This window comes from Elgaria multicarinata, chromosome 12, assembly GCF_023053635.1.
Source record: "Elgaria multicarinata webbii isolate HBS135686 ecotype San Diego chromosome 12, rElgMul1.1.pri, whole genome shotgun sequence".
Classification (NCBI taxonomy): Eukaryota; Metazoa; Chordata; class Lepidosauria; order Squamata; family Anguidae; genus Elgaria; species Elgaria multicarinata.
The window spans coordinates 1,678,715-1,693,446 of record NC_086182.1 but is presented as its reverse complement, the minus strand read 5'-3'; the positions used below and the strand labels follow the sequence as shown (position 1 = coordinate 1,693,446).

The 14,732-nt window shown below is 46.3% G+C and overlaps 1 protein-coding gene across 1 annotated transcript; it reads right to left on the bottom strand.

Moving 5' to 3' along the window:
• Positions 1 to 3,836: 3,836 nt before the first annotated feature.
• ACTG2 (actin gamma 2, smooth muscle) lies at positions 3,837 to 14,253 on the bottom strand. Its single transcript, XM_063139325.1, has 9 exons — positions 14,220 to 14,253; positions 11,560 to 11,720; positions 11,057 to 11,185; positions 9,269 to 9,379; positions 8,298 to 8,382; positions 6,499 to 6,660; positions 5,420 to 5,611; positions 4,880 to 5,061; positions 3,837 to 4,071 (listed from the first exon to the last, which is right to left on the bottom strand). The coding sequence occupies exons 2-9, from the start codon at positions 11,683 to 11,685 to the stop codon at positions 3,928 to 3,930; spliced, it is 1,131 nt and encodes a 376-aa protein (XP_062995395.1). The 5' UTR covers positions 11,686 to 11,720; positions 14,220 to 14,253; the 3' UTR covers positions 3,837 to 3,927.
• Between the last annotated feature and the right edge of the window lie 479 nt (positions 14,254 to 14,732).

The window sequence follows — 14,732 nt, the reverse complement described above, 5'->3', positions numbered from 1 at the left end:
GATCTCCGGGGTGCGGAGCTGAGCCCGGCAGGCGAGGCGGGCGCTTGATTCCCTGCCGGGCAGAGGCTGGCTGGCTGGCCATGGATGCCCGGCGGTCAAGGCCGGTGCCAGACTATTTTGCGCCCTAGGCAAGGTGAGCAACTTTCACCCTACCCACCCACCGACCCCCCCAAAAAATGCCAACTTTGATTTTTAAGAACATGTTTCCTGAAAAAAGTAAGCACAAAACTTGAAACTGCTAAATTTATTTTAAAGTGCAAGAAATATGTCATGCAATTATAGCAAACAAATTGGAAAGGAACGTCTATGGGTCTAAAATGGATTATTTAATAGGAATGTCACCTCCAAATCGTACCCTCCAACTCACATGCGCGTGCGCGCACACACACACTCAGCATCACTCACTCCAAACAAACACACTCATGAACACATGCATTCACTCAAAGACCCCATGATGCACCCCATTCACCCATACATTCTCTCTCTCTCTGTCTCTCTTCCGGGCGCGTTCTGGAAGTCCGAACATGGAGCCGCCCCACCCCCACCCCAGCGTCCCTGGCTTCGCTTCAGCTGGGTGGGTGCAGGGCGCCATCTCGCCTGCCCAGGCCCAGCTGAATCCTCGGGCTGGCCCGGCTCACAGCCAATGCGCCTGAGTGCTGTGCCCAGCGCCCCTCTTAGATTGGCGCTCTAGGCGGCCGCCTGAGTGGCCTTTATGGTAGCACCGGCCCTGCCGGCGGCAGCGAGCGCAGCTCCGGCTGAATGCCTGCTCTGGCCTGCAGGGAGACCCTGGACGTGCCGCGGCCCACGCCATAGGCAGGCAGGCGCGTCCCGAGCTGAACCTGCCCTCCGCCGTTAACCAGGCGGCGCCCGGGTGGCACATCCGCTCGCTCTGGTGATACTTGATGCCCTGGTATGAATGTTACAGGGCAGGTGCTCATCATGGCAGGCCCCAGAGCCACGCCCCCAAGGAGAGCCCAAACAGTCAGGGAGCTGTGTTGACACCCAGTAGCTTTCATCTCCTGCAGGAATAGGTTTTCGTGTCAAGGCCTGGACGCCTCAGAATACTTGGCATTACAACAGGAAATAGCAATGAATTTGTTGCTGGGCAACTTCCTTCCCTCACCCCAGCTACTGAGGATTGCAGCTAAGCTCAGAGGGAACACAGAATTTGGGTGGCAGCAATCAAAAGAGAGCCAAAGTGTGGTGGTGCATTCTTCCAAGCCTGCTACCATCGGAGGTAGGTGATTTATCATTGTCACTCTTGTGGGGAGCTGCGTGCCAGCCATCACACCTTGCAAGGAGGGCAGAGGAGGGCAACCAGGATGATCAGGGGTCTGGAAACAAAGCCCCCTGAAGAGGGACTGAAAGAACTGGGCCTGTTTAGCCTGGAGAAGAGAAGATTGAGGGGAGACCTGATAGCACTCTTCAAATACTTGAAAGGTTGTCACACAGAGGAGGGCCAGGATCTCTTCTCGATCCTCCCAGAGTGCAGGACACGGAATAATGGGCTCAAGTTAAAGGAAGCCAGATTCCGTCTGGACATCAGGAAAAACTTCCTGACTGTTAGAGCAGTGCAACGGTGGAATCAGTTACCTAGGGAGGTTGTGGGCTCTCCCACACTAGAGGCACTCAAGAGGCAGCTGGACAACCATCTGTCGGGGATGATTTAGGGTAGATTCCTGCATTGAGCAGGGGGTTGGACTCGATGGCCTTGTGGGCCCCTTCCAACTCTGCTATTCTATGATTCTATGACACCCATGGTGCTTTGTGGTCCAGAGCCCATTTCTCATCTGCTGACAACTTTCCTGTGCAAAATGAAGGCATTCCTGGGGACACTTAAGGGTGTTTCCTCCCAAGTTGAAGCGTCCCTTCCTTAGGCCCAGCTGTATGAATACATCAAGCCTGCCTGGAAGCTACACATGTAAGAGCTTGCTGTGGCTAGAACAACAAACCATATTAATGCTCTAGCTATTTGGTGCGCGCATGTATGGAGCCTCTTTGCCTGCAAGACCCTCCCTGTCCTTCATGCAAGAGAGGGAGCTTGCTGGTCTCTTCTGCTGCGGAGATGGACTGTGGCCGCAATGAGCCAGGTCCACCTTGTCTTCTACTCTGCTGCCTGTAATGGCACTGATGTTGTGATGATCAGCTGCCTTATAGGCCTTAAGTGTAAGTATTTGCAAGGTTTTTGTTTATGTTATGCATAAAGTTCCAGGAAGTAAGTAAGCCTCAATGTACTTACAATTTGTATTTACAGATCTGGTAAGTATGGAACAGAAGAGGGGGGGAATGCCTGAGTGTTGATTGGATGGTGGCAGGGGAGTGCTTGGATTGGCTGGCTGTATGAGAGTGGGAGGAGCTTGAAAAATGTGTCCATATAGTTTTAGCTGGCAGGAAGACAGAAGTGTAGATTATGTGAACCGCCCAGAGAGCTTCGGCTATTGGGCGGTATAAAAATGCAAGAAATGAAATGAAATGAAATGTGAAGGGTCTGTGAGGAGAGAGGGCGAGATTGCAGAGGACAGGAAGGACTGGTGGGAATAAAGATATTTGAGAATATAGACAGTAGTGTTCTATAGCGGAACCTTTTAAGAAAGAACTTGCAGAAACCAATATGCGAAGAAACCTCGTAACCGTTATGCACTGCAACTGAGGAAACCGTGTTGCTTGTTTACACGCAATTACTTATGTTAATAAATTCCAAATAATTTCAAACAACTGGTGTGGCCTGTGGGAGAGTGCCTGAGTTCATGCACCGTTAATGGTGGCAGCAGAATGGGAAACCGAGGGCCGGGTTGCTGGGCTGTGGAGCTTAAAAGAATAAAGGCGAGGTGAGAGGCTATCCGTGGGGGAGGAAGCAGCAGCCAGACCCCGCTCCCTTGCCTTTTGTGTCATTTTTTTTTTAGATTGTAAGCCTGTGAGCAGGGACTGCCTTAAGAAATATTTTTGTAAGCTGCCTTGAGAGCCTTTTTGGCTAAAAGGCAGGACAAAAATGCTAAAATAAATAAATAATAAATAAGAGCAGCAGCAGTGACTGTCCACACGAGCAGTGTGCTCGTGTGGACAGTCCTGCCAGGTAGCCTGTGGGTGGCCCAGGTGAAGGCAAGACCTTACAGAAGTCTATGCCCAGACCGTACTGGCTCTGCAGATGACAGCAGCCACGAATACGGAGCCCTTTGAACACAAGCACCGAGGAGCGCTTCAGCCATCTAAGTCTGCCATCGTTTCCTACAGTCCATCTTCGGGCTGTGACCAATGCAGTCTTTATGGCTGTAACGCAAAGCCAGCGTTCCTCCTGCCTTGGCACTTATTTTGATGTGATTTCTTGCCTGATGAAAGAGTTCTAGAGAACTCAAAGGCTTTGCACAATAATTTGTAACATTTTGGTTGATCCTATTTGCTCAGCTCTGGATTTTTCTGATGGGCCAACATTAGTGTTTTTGCTTTTTGAATGGCATTTTATCAATGTGAGTAAAAAAATATTAAAAACAATCATCTTCTGGCAGCTGAAATGCTAACACATTTATTGTGGCAGAAACGTTTGTGGACTAGAGCCTACAGGAGTTCATGTCACAATAAGGCTTTTTAGTTCCTAAGGCATCACAAGGCTTTTTGTTGCTTCCCCTGAACAGATTAACATACTTCACCATCCTCATCAATCGAAGTAGTGAGTTTTCAGGAGGACGTGAACTGCCGTTGGACAGATGTTCTGTGAACACCTATTTCAAATTCTTCCCTGTGACACGTTATAAAGGAAAAAGGTTCGCTCAAAGCAGATCTATGACATGAAAAGACAGGGGACAAAGCACCATTGACAGTGGCTGACTTGAAAAAAGTTTTAATGCTTATTAAAGGGTTAGAAAGAGTTGCAGAAGAAGAAGAAGAAGAAGAAAGGGGTCTCCGTGCTCTGGAAGAATCTAGCTCTGGTCTTTAGAAGCACTTCCTGTGCACAATTGAGGGGCCGGCTTCATCATATTCTGGTTTGCTGATCCACATCTGCTGGAAGGTGGAGAGCGAAGCCAGGATGGAGCCTCCAATCCAAACAGAATACTTGCGCTCAGGAGGAGCAATGATCTGTCAAGACATTTGCAAAACAGAGTTAACAAGTGGAATAGAGATTACACACTTTGCAAGGCTGAGAAGCGCAATGAAATCTTGAAGCCACAATCCAGTCAGTGTCAAGCCAAAATTACACAGCTGCCTTGGGAAATGGTGCGAGTGCTGCGACATCCTAAGTCTTTGATACGTGGCTCTCAAAGTGTGAGGAGGGCTCAATAGGGCAAAGCAGAAAGTTGCTAATGAAGGAGAGTTGCCAACTTTTGGACTCTTCTGCCTTCAACTTGATTTGCAGACTTTTGCAGGTGATGACATCACCAGGACTAGAAAAACTTCACCTGCTGATTTCTGTGCATCAAGCTACTGTTAAATGTACAAGAGCAGGTCAAGTCATTTTTTCCAGTCAGTTGGCAACTGAATAAGGGATATGCACAATTAAGCAGGAAGAAAAAATTGAACCTGAACAACTTTTTAAGACCTACTCACCTACACAGATTTTTGGTACGTGCAAACTACTGTATATTTGCCAAATTTGTATAATGTATATTGTGGGATTTGGGATTTTAAAAAAATGTAAAATACCAGAGCCCACGGCAATAGCAAGATAATAACAGCAAGATTTCCCCTTTGTCAGCTAGTGGAAGGAGAACAGTGCTACATACTCTTGGATAACCCCCTCCCACAGGTGACAGTGGGTACCCCAGGTGAACACCTGGAACTTTGCTCCCTGCAGTTTTACTGCCCTCCTGGGTTGGAGTTGGAATTTGAGCAAACAGCTGTTAGGGAAAGATATGCTAAATCTCAAAAGAGAATTGGCCAGACTTGCCTTTATCTTCATTGTGCTGGGAGCCAAGGCTGTAATTTCCTTTTGCATTCTGTCTGCAATGCCAGGGTACATAGTGGTGCCACCTGAAAGGACGTTGTTGGCATAGAGGTCTTTGCGGATGTCAATGTCACACTTCATGATGGAATTGTATGTTGTCTCATGAATCCCAGCAGATTCCATGCCTATGAGAATGGTACATGTTCAGGGGGCATCTTTCCAGGCTGAGATAAGCACCCAGTTGTCTTCAAGATTTGTCATTGTTCAATTGAAATTTAATTGCTAATTTAATTTAACATTTGGCATTATTATTTATTTTATGCTAATTCAGGATTATGTACTGAAAATGGAAAGAGTTTATTCTCCACCATATTCCTCTCAGGATTTACTGAACATTTCAGGTATAAATATCAAAATCAAAGACAATTGTGTCAACTCACCTAATTAGAAAAACAAACATCTAATTAGAAGGAAAGATCCACCTCAGGCACTTCAACCCCAGATCCCTGGACTCCACTTTTCATGCCAGACCTGGAGACTCACCAATAAAGGACGGCTGGAAGAGTGTTTCTGGGCAACGGAATCGCTCGTTGCCGATGGTGATGACCTGCCCATCGGGCAGCTCGTAGCTCTTTTCCAGGGAAGACGAGGACGCAGCGGTTGCCATTTCATTCTCAAAGTCCAGAGCAACGTAGCACAGCTTCTCCTTGATGTCACGCACAATTTCCCGTTCAGCTGTGAAGGACAGAGGTGGTTTGTACCAAAGGCAGCATGACTATAGGTGGGACGAAGGGCAGCGCTCACCTCAGGGGGCAGAGCTGGAGTGGATGGGGCTTATGGGCAGAAGAGAGAGAGAGAGAGAGATCTGCCTGGGTGTTTCCCTGCATAAGCCCCCTTGATTATTTCAAAATGAGGCCTGCATGGGAGAATTCCCTATGTGGATTGTTCATCTCAGGCAGCAAACTACCTTGGCCCAGCCCTGAACTGTACAGCTCAATGGAGGAGAAATGGTGGTGACTGAAATTGGTGGTGACTGAAATTCAAAGCTGCTGCTTCATTATTTCCCAAGTCTTCCAGTTCTACTCCACCATCCTCTCCCTATCTCAGTTTTTCACAAGCGTCACAACAGCCATGGGAATCTCAACTAGCATTGGAACAAAGTGCCTGATAAGAAAGGGCAGAGAAACTGATGGAGGCCTATAGTCAGGGGTGCCAGCTTGAGTGGGCACTCAGCTGCAGGCCCCATGTCTGTGGCCATATGCCCAGTGCACTAGCCTGAATCTAGCCCCCTTGACTATGACTTAATGCCTTGTGTCTACAAGGGGCCATCCTCTCGACGTCTGAGTTGCCCATGGATTCCTCATGTTCCTTATGACATTCAGTGCTCTATCAGATTGACTTAGTTCTGTAATAAAGATATGGCCTAAGTTAACAAGATAATGACAAAAATACAAATACAAAATGATAGCCAGGATGCCTAACGATAAGACATTCTATGCATATGAGAGGTCCATCTACCCTCAGCCCTTCCTGTGATCTGGGAGGTGACCTCTGAGACGGAAAGGGGAATGCTGGAGCAGCCTGACATCCATCCCTGAGAGCAGCCTGACATCCTTTCTTACCAGTGGTGACGAAAGAGTAGCCCCTCTCCGTAAGAATCTTCATGAGGTAGTCCGTAAGGTCACGGCCAGCCAGGTCAAGACGCATGATTGCATGAGGCAGGGCATAACCTTCGTAAATGGGCACATTGTGGGTGACGCCGTCACCAGAGTCCAAAACGATACCTAGAGTCCAAAAAAAAGGAAGAGGTTGAGAAGCCACGAATCTCTTCTCTTTTATAGCAAATGATTCCTCTGGGACTATAATGAGCTGTTGGCACAGAGTTTGGTATAATGATTCTTCTACACGTGCACTTTGTAGGCATCAAGGGATGAGCATGGCTTTGTGAACAGGGCCTAAGGCTGAAATCTTCAGCACACTTCCCTGGTAAAAAGCCCCAGGGTCAATAGGCGAACATTTGAGAAAACATGCATAGTTTCAGGCTGCAAGCCATGTAAGACTAAGGTGACTGCAAATACCTTGATTTATTCTAGATTCACCTTGAAGTCTCCAGGGAGAGATTTTCTTCTGCAACCATTTATATTCCCTGATTGTTCCTCTACTCTGGAAGCTCTAATAATTCCCCCCCTTTCCTCCCCCCTCCATGGAAGCTCTACTCAGCAACTTTGTCTACCTGAGCACCAACAGGATAACTGCAGCCATATTAGGCATCTCCACCATGAGAGAGTCTTTATCTTATGTGAACTGCCCAGAGAGATTCAGCTATGGGGCGGTATACAAATGCAATAAATAAATAAATAGTCAAATCTGAATGGATTTGTGCAGATGCCATCAGACAACAATTCGGGGCATACTCCAAGAACCATCCTTGCATCAAATGCTCAGAAGAGCTGCAGTCTGATATTAAAGGAAGCCAGATTCCAGCTGGACATCAGGAAAAACTTCCTGACTGTTAGAGCAGTCCGACAATGGAAACATTTACCTAGGGAGGTTGTGGGCTCTCCCACCCTAGAGGCCTTCAAGAGGCAGCTGGACAACCATCTGTCAGGGATGCTTTAGGGTGGATTCCAGCATTGAGCAGGGGGTTGGACTCGATGGCCTTGTAGGCCCCTTCCAACTCTGCTATTCTGTGATTCCATGATTCTATATCTACAGCAACAACTCCCAAGCAAAATGGACTATTGACAAAAGCATATCTTTCTGTCTTGGTGAGGCAAACTATACTACAAACAATAATTATTTTTATACTATTTTCATTGTCATGGCTTCTCCCAAAGAATTCCAGGAAGGGAACATTAGTGAAAGTGTGAAGTGCCTGGCTACATGTGACATTCACCATGTTGACTCTGGCCACAGGCAATCCAGACTCTGGTGGATAGGAGTGAATTCTGGAACTCCCTCAGAGACAGGCAGAGAGAGCTTAAGGGGATCAGAGGCCCACACACAGGGCAGCAGGAACTTTGCAGTTCATTGTCTCTAGGGGTTGAGGAGCAGAGAGAGAAAGAAGATCACCTAGAGCATGGGACAGAGGGCTTAACTGTGGGACTACCCCAGTCTGCATCCTCCACCTGTCTTCATGTGTGAATATTGTGATGTGATTAATGTACCATGCAGCCAGGCTCTTCGAAATCAGCAGTCCGCCCTCCTGCTCAGAACCACTTACCAGGGAACAACTATTAAGCTGATGCAGTACAGACATGCCGGTGAACCAAAGGATGGGAATTGTCTCCCCAGGTAGGATGGCAGTCTGTGCATCAAATAGCCCGGGGGGGTGGGGTCTTCCCAATTTTGCTGTGGATTTCTCTGACTTGCACAGAAATCATACTTCTAAACACAAAACAATTGAAACAAAAGCACTCACCAGTAGTACGGCCAGATGCATAAAGGGACAACACAGCTTGAATTGCAACATACATGGCAGGGACGTTAAAGGTTTCAAACATAATCTAGGATGGGAAAAGAGAAGAAGTGGCAGTGCAGGGACTGGAGCCAGATTCCAGCTGGACATCAGGAAAAACTTCCTGACTGTTAGAGCAGTATGACAATGGAACCCATGACCTAGGGAGGTTGTTGGCTCTCCCACACTAGAGGCCTTCAAGAGGCAGCTGGACAACCATCTGCCAGGTGTGCTTTAGGGTGGATTCCTGCATTGAGCAGGGGGTTGGACTCGATGGCCTTGTAGGCCCCTTCCAACTCTGCTGTTCTATGAGTTTGCAGCCCTCTGTTGAACCATCTTCTGAGTCTGCATGGATCTCCTCTGGCACATGGTCAGCCCAATACATTTCAATACCTGAGGCAGAAAGCCCAAACAGCATCCTTCCCCCATTAATCAACATTGGCCACAATCCACGGCTGTGACATTCTCCTCCACCAGCCTCACTGGAATGAAAAGGAGCTGCACAACAGCATGGACTCCAGTGCTTTTGCTGCGAAACGTCCGAGCAGAGCCCTTGGCCTGCCTCTGCCTGCTGCCTTCAACAGCTCCCAAAACCCACCACTGGAAGCTTGGGCTCTGGCTCCTTATGAAGGGCAGACAAACGTCCCACTACGTTTTCTTCTTCTGAGCTATGGAGCACACTGGAGTCAAGAGCTGAGTGCATGGCTCAGCCAGCATGTTCTGCAAGAGGTCCTGGGACCCATCTCTCTGACTGCAAAGGGCTGCTTCATTGGTGCCCCTAAAAACATCACTGCCCAAATTCAACATATACTTGAGTTGACTGCACAGTTGGGGGAAGACTTGCTAACACACAGGGGGACTCCTCTGCTCTAGACGCAAATGGAAAAGACCTTTCACAGCTTCTCACTCAGGAATGGCAGGATGGGAGGCTTTACCTGAGTCATCTTTTCTCGGTTTGCCTTGGGGTTCAGGGGAGCCTCTGTAAGAAGTGTGGGGTGTTCTTCAGGCGCCACTCGCAATTCGTTGTAGAAAGAATGGTGCCAGATCTAGATAAAATGGACAGACAAGAGCTTCCTGCAGGGCTGTGTGACACCTGCTGCCTACCATTCCCCAAGGGAGGCAGGTTATCATTTGTGGCCGTGGGTGGAGAGGCGGGCAGTCAAGGGTCTGCAGGAGAAACACTCCATGCTTAGATGTTACATCTGCTTTGGGAATCTTTTAGGAAGTATATTCATTCCTCAGACCCAAATAACACCCGAGCGTGTTTGTTTGTTTATTGCATTTTTATACCACCCAATAGCCGAAGCTCCCTGGGCGGTTCCACAGCTGCTACACTGATGGCTGGATGGCATCAATTGTATTATCGTATATAATTACTCTTGTTCTAAACCTCACTAATGGTTGAGTGACACTGTGTAACCACCACAATGTGGAGACTGGTTTAAATTGCTCCATGTCACCACATGTTGAGTAGTTCGGGCACAGAACCTCACCACATGAAATCAGGTGATTTCCTTCATAATAGCAAAGAATAATACAAAGGATCTGTAACAGCATGGAAAGGGAGGGAAATCATCCAATACAATGTAGTGCAAGGAGCTGTAATCAGAGGAAAAATTATGGAAGCTCTAATATGAGCATAATGGAAATGTTTTGACCTGTGCCTATTTAGTTTCCAGCCAATGTATTTAATATATTAAGAAAAGAAACGGCTAGTATCTTTTTTGGACCATCCAAGTACGGCAAAAGTAATAAGAATAAGCACAAATGTCAAACATTCTCAACATGCAGCACAATTTATCTTTCTCTAGCTTCCACTCACTAATCCAGGGGTAGTTAATAGAACTATTTACGCTAGGTGTCTGAACCTTTCATTTAGCTCTTGATTTCTGCTTTTCTTGTTCCTTTCATATCTAATGTATATGGCTTATTCAATTTAAAAACCTGTGAAAAATGCAGTCAATTGTATTATATTTGCTACCCAGGGTGGTAATACAGGTGCCCAGCTGTGGACTGGTGTGGCCCTCAAAATATCAAGGCTTTTCCTTGTAGTTTAGCTTCTACGATTGGATGGGTTTCCCCACTGGGCACACAGAGGAGCAGAGAATATTGATTTTACATACATTTAATGGAAATGTATAAATACATTGACTTTGGGAGCAGACACTTTAAGTATTATAATATTTATTTATTAGATTTTTTTTATTATTACAATCTTCTATCCAGGCACTGGTCAGACCCAGACCTGCTTCACTTCACAAAGTTTGCCATGTCATGTGCCTTCAGATCATTGCCCTGGCCTGGCTATATGACTATTCATATACCTTTAAAAATAAATTAGAAGCTACAAACCTTCTGGGATTTGCTCAAAAGAAAAAGCAGCTACAAAGTCACTGGAATCCAGTAAGTAATTTTTAAATTCCCATTCCTAACCTCATTGCAAAATATCAGGAAAAGTGACAGCTGCGAGCAATGGAAAAAGGGAGACGGAAAACTTTGATTACATGGCTGGTGACCAAACTTACATATTATTATTATAAAATACTCTGGGAAGTCCTTTCAGTTCCTATTAGGTTAGCATTAAATCACAAGGAAATGTAAAGAGGTTTGGGCTATTATTGCATGCTTATTTACCTTTGTGTTCATTTTTCTCTATTTTAATATAAAATCTCCCATTAAAATTCTGAATAAAAAAATGAGAAGAGCAGAGTTCCTCACCACACCTTTTCCATGTCGTCCCAGTTGGTGATGATGCCGTGCTCAATGGGGTACTTAAGGGTCAGAATTCCTCTCTTGCTTTGGGCTTCATCCCCAACGTAGCTGTCTTTCTGGCCCATCCCCACCATCACGCCCTAGAGAACCAAAAAGAGACACAAACTCTGCCGTGCATCCCCAGACACACCACAACCACCAACACTTCCTTCTTTGTTACTAGTTGTAGCATTTTTTCCTTACGATTTGTAGTTCTTCATCTTATGTTTCTTTGGATATATTGTATTGTATCTGGGTAATAATAACTTTTTAAAAGTCCAGTATATACCCTGCATGGTTCCTACGCTGTGTCTCTCGTAAGGAGAGTGGCTGAAATACCTCACCCAATTGGTCCCGCCAGATCTGGGCCCTCGCAAAGCCTTCCCTTGTAGCCTTCAGGGCTTTGGAGGGGGAGACCAGCAGGGGAGACCACCTCCATTATGGAAAGCACCCAAAGGGGACTCCGTTCACAAACCTGGTGACGTGGGCGACCCACGATGGATGGGAACACTGCACGGGGCGCATCATCCCCGGCAAAGCCAGCCTTGCATAGCCCAGAGCCATTGTCGCAAACCAGGGCGGTTGTCTCCTCTTCACACATGGCTAAGATAAGAGGTGGTGCTGGGACACGGAGACCTGGAAGAAGAACACCATTGGCCGTCTCTTCATGCAGAACCGACAGCTGTGCAGACAAGTCCAGTGCTGGCAGGAGAAGATGCGGAGCGCTAGCAAGGACCCAGCCAAGCTCAGAAAGGAGCCAATGAACAGAACCCCATTGCCCCTGACAACCCCAAAGGCATATCTGCATTACAGACTTAAACTAGTATAATGGTCCTTTCTCCTCTGGGAACCGTAGGTCTGTGAGGACAGCGAAGGATGCCTAACTGAATTATGATCAGCACATTCATGGAACTGCAATTCCCAGGGTTCTTTGCGAGGAGCCACGGCAGCTATACATTTGTGATGTAGTTATTTTGCTCATATAGAATTTATCCCCCTGACTTTCTAGCATCTTTATAACTGTCCTCTTAGCGCCTTTTCAACTTCGCACAGTACAAACTAGGTGCAGTGAGAGCTGTGAAATGTTCGTGGAGCCCAACCACAAAAGGCCACAACGAGAAGAGGTTTAATGAGGCCAGCGAAAGCAGGAGGGCTGCAGCGAATACACCTGCTCTGGCTTTGTGGTGATAAGCTAAGGGGGAAAGGGCTTTAACTTGGCTGGTCTTGGACACAGCGATGGCCTGCCTTGGATGGATTACCACATTAAGAAGTTGCCAAAGGATAAGCTGAAACACTCAAAGCCCCCACCACTACAAGGTGGGTTTAAAACTGGAGTAGACCCATTCATGCAGGCTAGGGCTAGCCATTACCATTAGCCATGATACCTGTGAAGCTTCCACGTTTGTAGGCAGGGCACCCCTGACTACTGTATGCTGGGGACAGACCGCAGGGGAATGCCATCCCCTTCAGACCCTGCTTGTGCCCTTCCCATAAGCATCTGGATCATGGCTCTACTGGAAACTGAATGCTCTACTAGAGGCCCCCACTTTGGTCTGGTCCAGCAAGGCAGGTCTTACGGTCTTGCTGCCTATCCAGGGAGGTTCTCCTCTTAGAGCCAGCAGCTCCAGGTCCAACATCCCATTTCCCACATTTCTTCCCTGGTCAAAAGTCATACTATAATCAGAGTACAATTTCCCCCACTTGTCTGGTGTTCCTATCACTTGTTTCAATGGGTTCCCTGGAATTGTGCCAATCATCCAAGCAAGGTCAGAATATGGATCAAAATTAACAGTTAACATCAGGTTGAAACTTGGAACTTTTAATATTTATGATTATTTTTCATTGCCACTTCTACTAGAAAAGAAATATTCAAGATTTAAATCTTAAGCTTTTATGGATTCCATAAATAAAACCATTTCCAAAGAGGCAGCAACTTTATCGTGAACTTCAACTTCCACAATACACGCAAGCACTGTGGTCTGCCCTCTGGAAATTGTCTATATCTCCCTCCCAGTATGTGTGTGCAACAGCCCTGATCATCCTACTCCTCCAGAAAGCTACCAGCATGAATCAGAGAGCGAATGTGGCGGCATGCCACGTCAGTCTGGACGGGAATAAACAGAAACACGAGGTGCATCACAGGCTTTTCCCAAAAATGGAAATAATCTTACCAGCCCCTAGCTTGCAAAGGAAGGGCCCTCCCCACATTCTCCCTTCACAACAGACCTTCGCTTTTTCAATGTTAAGGAAAGTGAAACTCTCAGATTTTAAGAGCAGTGGATATTGAGTTCAGCTGGCACAAATTAATGGAATAAATAATTTAGGATGATGATGACAATGATGATGATATAATTATTTCTTACCCGCCTCTCCCTTTGGATCAAGGCAGGGAACAACATTAAGTACAACAATACAATATGAATCAAATGCATTAAACGGATTAAACCAGCATATAGAACCGACACAATATTAAAATAACAATCAGAACATCTTAAAATTCTTAGGTTTAAAATTAATCTGGGTAGGCCTGCCGGAAGAGACTAGTCTTTATAACTGTAAAGAATCAGTAACATGGGCCAGTTCTATTCAAATTATGTGACGTCCACAGATATAGCAGCCCAAGTCTTATGGCTTCTCCCTAAAAATTGTTTCCAAACTACCAAATTCCACTTTTCATCTTGAGGTTGTACATTGAACCATAAACTCTACAAGGGTCATCAAAAATGCTCAATGCAGAAAAATGTGCACCCGTGCCTTAACACTGACATAACTGTGGGGTTTCTCACAGCTCTTGTGACTAACACAAAGATGCACACATATGCAAAACAAGAAGTAAGTTATTCAGTAAAATGATAGGGTGTAGGGCTCTGTATTCCAAAGATTTCCTGTGGGGATCATTAGGTGAAACAGATCTAAAACAAATACAGATAATTAGCAATTGTTTCCTGATTCATTTCTCCAGACCAATTTCCCCCAAAAAGAGAGCCAGGGAGCTGTTTTTAGGGAAGTCTCAGTCTAGCTAAGCAGCAACATGTTTCTAAACCTCTCGGTTGCTGCAATCGGGCTCTCTCCGTGGCTCCCCCTTCCCTCCCATAAGAGTGTTTGTGCTAGCAAAATCTTTCTCTGGTTACTCACCGAGTGCACTCGAAAGCTCCTTTCCTCGGGGACTCTTTTCTTACAATGCCTTTGGTATAAATACTAGTGAGACTATAAAACCTCAGAGGCGGATCATTCCCAAAGCAAGACCCTAAAAAGGCTAACGGATAGTATGTTAGCCATATAAGGTGTTTTATTTCATTATATTGACCTTGGGCTGATGGTAGAAGAGAGCCTGGTGAATTATTATCATAAGAAAAATGTATGCAAGAAAAAAGTTGGAAAGCAACGCCTCATTTGTGAGTCTGCTCCTTTTATGCTACACTTCAATAAACAAGTGAGGGGCAAAAGTCCATATAAGCTCCATTGGGAAAGGAAGTAGCAGCAGCTCCTGCCACGGAGGTGAGAAAGTTACCAAGAATGGCCAGAATCAGCCCAAGATGCAAGGGTGCCCAAGGCAGCAAATCCACATGGCTTCCCTCCTGCTGCTAATTAACACAGGGCCCAATCCACTTGGAGGTCCTTTTGCCCATATCTCGCTGAAATGAATGG

Bases quoted from the DNA above. Each gene is read 5' to 3' on its own strand.
- ACTG2 (XM_063139325.1), bottom strand. From the start codon at position 11,685: ATGTGTGAAGAGGAGACAACCGCCCTGGTTTGCGACAATGGCTCTGGG. The intron at 6,661-8,297 runs GTGAGTGCTTTT...TTTGGACTCTAG, and splicing joins TGCATCTGGCCGTACTACTG to GTATCGTTTTGGACTCTGGT. The intron at 5,612-6,498 runs GTAAGAAAGGAT...TGTCCTTCACAG, and splicing joins CTACTCTTTCGTCACCACTG to CTGAACGGGAAATTGTGCGT.